At 36.8% G+C, this 5,000-nt stretch overlaps 1 protein-coding gene across 1 annotated transcript in view; it reads right to left on the bottom strand.

Moving 5' to 3' along the window:
* Positions 1-572: 572 nt before the first annotated feature.
* Positions 573-5,000, bottom strand: part of LOC133554415 (matrix remodeling-associated protein 8-like) — a 19,261-nt gene continuing 14,833 nt past the window's right edge. The window contains exons 6-10 of the mRNA XM_061903153.1: positions 2,895-3,053; positions 1,870-1,900; positions 1,715-1,794; positions 1,468-1,521; positions 573-1,379 (exon numbers count right to left, since the gene is read on the bottom strand). Coding sequence (XP_061759137.1) covers positions 1,354-1,379; positions 1,468-1,521; positions 1,715-1,794; positions 1,870-1,900; positions 2,895-3,053 — 350 coding nt within the window. The 3' untranslated portion in view covers positions 573-1,353. The remainder of the gene's footprint in view (positions 1,380-1,467; positions 1,522-1,714; positions 1,795-1,869; positions 1,901-2,894; positions 3,054-5,000) is intronic.

Here is a 5,000-nt window from a genome sequence, read left to right as displayed (position 1 = left end):
CATATGCATATATGTCTATATATACACATATATGTGTATATATACATACATATATGTCTATATATACACATATATGTATGAATATATGTGTGTATAAATATATATACATATATTCATATACATATAATTATACATACATGTCTATGTATATATATATATATATATATATATAATGTGTGTTTATCTATATATGTATATATATATATATATATATATATATATATATATATATATATATATACAAATATAAATAGATTTATATATACTGTATATGTGTGTGTATATCATATTCTGAGGAAGCAGGAAGGTGCTCGGAATACTTTTGCAGTAAATTTCATATGTAGCGCTCTGTCATTCAGTGACATTTTACATGTGCCTGGTCAAACAAAACAGGGCTCCAAACTGTTCGAAGGGTGGCCCGAGGGGCTAAATTTTCAAATAATTTTCAAATATTTATTGCGATGTAATTTCCTGTTTCAAGTCATACAATTTAGGTAAACTCATTTGATGAACAATTTAAAAGTTAAATAATTACTCTTTTAAAAATGTTTTTTTTTAAAATGAAACTTGGATGAGTCTTTAGGACAGTTTTAATTAAAGAACAAAGCAACAGAAGGGCAAATGTGTCAGTGTGCAAGAGAGCAAAAAAGTAGGACACCAATTTTCTAGTGCAGTAATCCAATTAAGATATAACATCTATGTAACTGCAGCAAATTTTTTGTAACAAAAGGTCATGCAGTGAACAGATGACTTGGTACAAACAAAAGGTTAACATTAATTACGGGAATATTTTCATCTGAGGCTTTATTTATACTTTTAACTCATACATTTTGTATAAACATGGTCTACACAACTATGAATGTCTTTAGCAGGAAATAAATATCCTCAGAAAAGTGGCAATAAAGTACCATCAAAAACCGTGACAACACCAGATATTCTCTCCCCCATACAGTAAATGAACATGTAAATAACGGTGACATATCTTTTACGAAGTACGATACAGCAGAATTTGTGCAACCTCAAAAACAACTAAGCAGAGAGCTACTCTGTCTGCATGCACATTGCAGCTAAATCATGCTAGAAAATGAAATGCGTGTTACGCTTAATAAAAAGAGTGATACCTGATATTTAACATAAACTATATAAAAAAAAAATCAAATTAAGGCAAATAGTATTTTCATAAACAATAAGAAAAGAATGCACGTTATAAAGTATAAAAATGAAGGCAAAACAGCTTTGTGCCTTAAGAGTTTCAGCAGAGGGAGCCTTCCTTCTGTCCTCTCTTTGTTTTCCTTTTTAGCCTTTCTCTCATGATGTTTGCTCTGGTCCTGCCAGCAGCTGCTCTAAAGTGTCTCACTTCCACATCTTCCCATCAAAGTCTGCAAAAAGGGTTAGAAAAGGAATGTTAAAATGTTTATTTGCTGTGGTTGTGAAGGTGTGCCTGCTTTGTGTTATGTTGCAGCTCACCCATGTTGCAATCTTTGCTCATGTCTCGCTCTTTCAGGAGGTTGTTTTTGTAATCTGTGCAGCACACGGAAAGAAGTCAAGAGAGAAAGAGAGAGTGTGTGTGTGTGTGTGTGTGTGTGTGTGTGTGTGTGTGTGTGTGTGTGTGTGTGTGTGTGTGTGTGTGTGTGTGTGTGCGTGCGTGTGTGTGTGTGTGAGGAGGGGCAGTTTTATTTCTAAACTGGTTTGTAACAAAGAGAATGCACTGTACCTGAAATCAGTGGTTCTTGGTTGCGGGTCTTCAGCTCAGTGCAATTTAATGAACTTTCACCTTCATTTATGACAGTTCCCCTGTGCAGAAAATAAAATTGTATTTACAATTGGATGTAATCTGCAGACATTTTCTGTCGAGTATTAATGTCTTACTCGTCATATCTCCGCGGGTCATATGCCAGGGCTGAAAAAAACAGTTGAATATATGAAAACACTGAATTCACTGATTGTGTTCTACTATATACTAGTACAGTGGTACCTCTACTTAAGAGTGTTTCGAGATAAGAGCTCTCTTTTGGCTAACTGTTATGCTTTATGATGTAAGAGAAAAATTTAGTTAAAAAATATTTGGTTTGACTCGCTATTATTAGCTTACAACTTTAGGTTGATTGGCAACACTAAATTGGCCCTAGTGTGTAAATGTGAGTGTGAATGTTGTCTGTCTATCTGTGTTGGCCCTGCGATGAGGTGGCGACTTGTCCAGGGTGTACCCCACCTTCCGCCCGATTGTAGCTGAGATAGGCGCCAGTACCCCCTGCAACCTCGAAAGGGAATAAACGGTAGAAAATGGATTGATGGATGGATAGAGGTCCAGATAATTTTATTTTCGAAAGCATAGTAAGTAAGGAAGTGAGTGTGAAAGGCAGTGCTGAGAAGAAAAGTGAATGATACTCATTAAATTAAAGAAACAAATCATCAAACCATGGCAGAATGTCGCCAATTTGGCGAAATAGTTCAAGTGTATGACTGCTAGTCTCCACCGTACTGAAGCAGAATAGGTCCAACACCAGCTAATGATGTAAAAATAATATCGAAATGGCGGATATTTAGCCATGAAAATATAGAAAAGCTGCTGATCAGGTGTTTGACGGAGAAACAGCTGGAAGGAGATACAGAAGTCCATTCTCTTAGGTAAATGCTGTACATTATTATTACATTATTTCATAAAACTACTGTAGTTGTTTGTAGTACATTCTGTTGTATTGTTTTTTTTATACAATATATATTATCTAAAAGGCATGGTACATGTTAAAATATGTTTGTTTTTGTTTTTTTCCAAATCATTTTAATGGGAGATGCTGATTTGAGATACAAACTTTTTCAAGTAAAGTGCGTCGTCACAGAACCAATTAAACTCATAAGTTGAGGTAGTCCTGTATCTATAGTAAATACAACACCTCTCTTTTTGCGCCGTCGAGTTACCACGACAATTGCGACAAGGACGAAGGCCAGAAGCAGGAAGGTTGCCAGAAAATAACCCAAATGCTGCACAAAATAGCTTCGGTGCTCAGGGAGGATGACGTTCACTACATGAGGACTCTCCACCATTTCAATCCCTGTGGAAAAACATGGAAATGTTAAAACTTTGCTAACGCTAAGGGAATAAACACTGGGATTTAACAAATTAAAGACAATTAATGATTTTAAACTACTGCATTTCAATATTGGGCAACACATGAATAAGAGCACAACACATTTTATTATTGCTTCAAGGCTTGAGCAAGCAGAACGAGCAGCGAGTCAAATGTCAAAAACAATGTCTGTTGCCAGTAATGACTTCCAGACCTGATGTCATGCAGCTGTAATTCAGAAAAACACAGTCTGACTGTAGAAGAGAGAAAAATTGTGCACAGGTGGAAATGCTCTCATGTGGTGTGTCAGCTTGTGGTTAGTTCTTTTTTCTGTTATTCTTTTTTTTTTTTTTTTTTTTTTACTTCTATATTTCCAATCCATATTTCCAGTTACTTTGGGTGGGTCAACACTTTGATTGATTGTTGTGGGAATAATGTTCCGGACAGGAAACAGACAAAGAATTAACATTAGAATTACAATCAGTAAATGTTTAAAGTTGAACAGACAAAATAAAAGAGTTTTGACCTATATGACCCTTGACCTCAGCCCCCTCAAACATGTTGGCTCAAACAGCCTCTAAAATCAAAGGACTCTGGCCAGGAATCGAACCAGTGACTGCGGTAACATGGGCATCTCCAAACGTTTTTGGTCCCTTGCTGTTCAGTTTTCCCTCGGAGGTCAGTTTTCCAATTGTTAGGTTTACGGCGTTTATATGCGCTGCGAGAACTGGCCGACATCCACTCTACTTGACTCCTCTGCTGCCAAGGTCAGCGGTCTGTTCTCCAATAATTCATCTATTAGGTCGCAATGGACAAAACTGTCAGGATTGCAGCAGCTGGTCTTGTTCTGTTTTTTGGCCTTATAGTATGCCGTCTTGAGCTTCTTCCAATGATACTTAACCTGCTCGGTTGTCCGAACATAGCCAGCATTGCGCAAATCTTCACTCACTTTTTTACAAATGTCACCGTTCAATGCGCTTTCTTCCATCTATACACGCCATAATGTTAAGTTCTTTCAGAACGCTAAGGCAGACAGACCGTAGTCTCCTCGTCACATCTGTAATAATGACTTTTGCTCGTCATGCTGTTTGTTTGTATTTCTCCTTATTTGAAGTGTCACTCGACGTAACACCGTAAACGTGATGACGTTCCGTCCGACGTCAGAGTAACTAGGTCTCGGGTGTATACATGCGGGATTAAACGGTTGTGGACAGGCGTATCCGAGCAGTCCAAAAAAGTTTATCCGCACATAGGTTGGGGCCCAGAACGGTTGATTTAATGCGTTTACATGTGCAGTGCAAAAACTGAACAGCAGGGGACCAAAAACGTTTGGAAATGTGCATGTAACCAGACTCAGTGTATACCAGGGTTGTCAAACTCATTTTAGAAGGGGGGCCACATAGAGAAAATCTACTCCCAAGTGGGCCGGACTGGTAAAATCCCGGCACGATAACTTAAAAAATAAAAACAACTTCAGATTGTTTTCTTTGTTTAAAAATACAACAAGCATATTTTGAAAATGTACAAATCATAATGTTGTTGGGTTTTTTTTTTACACTTACATGTTGCGGTTAATAGTATTCTATCTTTAATTGTCGTAATTTATATTTTCTTAATAAATTATGTGATGATGTTCATCAGTCAACTCATTGGTGTTCATTTTCAATCCATCAAGTTAAAAAAAAATAGTATCAAACTCAAATTAAAGGATGTAATTTATGTTGTTTGCTCATTTTCCTCGATTAGTGCAGAAACATCAAGTGGTTTATTTTTTGGTAGCCCCATCTACAAAGATACAAATAATTGCTATTGCGGCATCAAGCGGACACTTTGAAAACAGCGGTTTCTTTCATTCAAAAATTTCGGCCCATTTTTAAACTTAGCAAAGTCATCCCGCGGGCCGGACAAAATATTTTCGCGGGGCCGTATGTT

Source organism: Nerophis ophidion, linkage group LG06, assembly GCF_033978795.1.
Source record: "Nerophis ophidion isolate RoL-2023_Sa linkage group LG06, RoL_Noph_v1.0, whole genome shotgun sequence".
Lineage (NCBI taxonomy): Eukaryota > Metazoa > Chordata > Actinopteri > Syngnathiformes > Syngnathidae > Nerophis > Nerophis ophidion.
The sequence above is the reverse complement of the archived record's forward strand: the minus strand, read 5'-3'. Positions and strand labels throughout refer to the sequence as shown.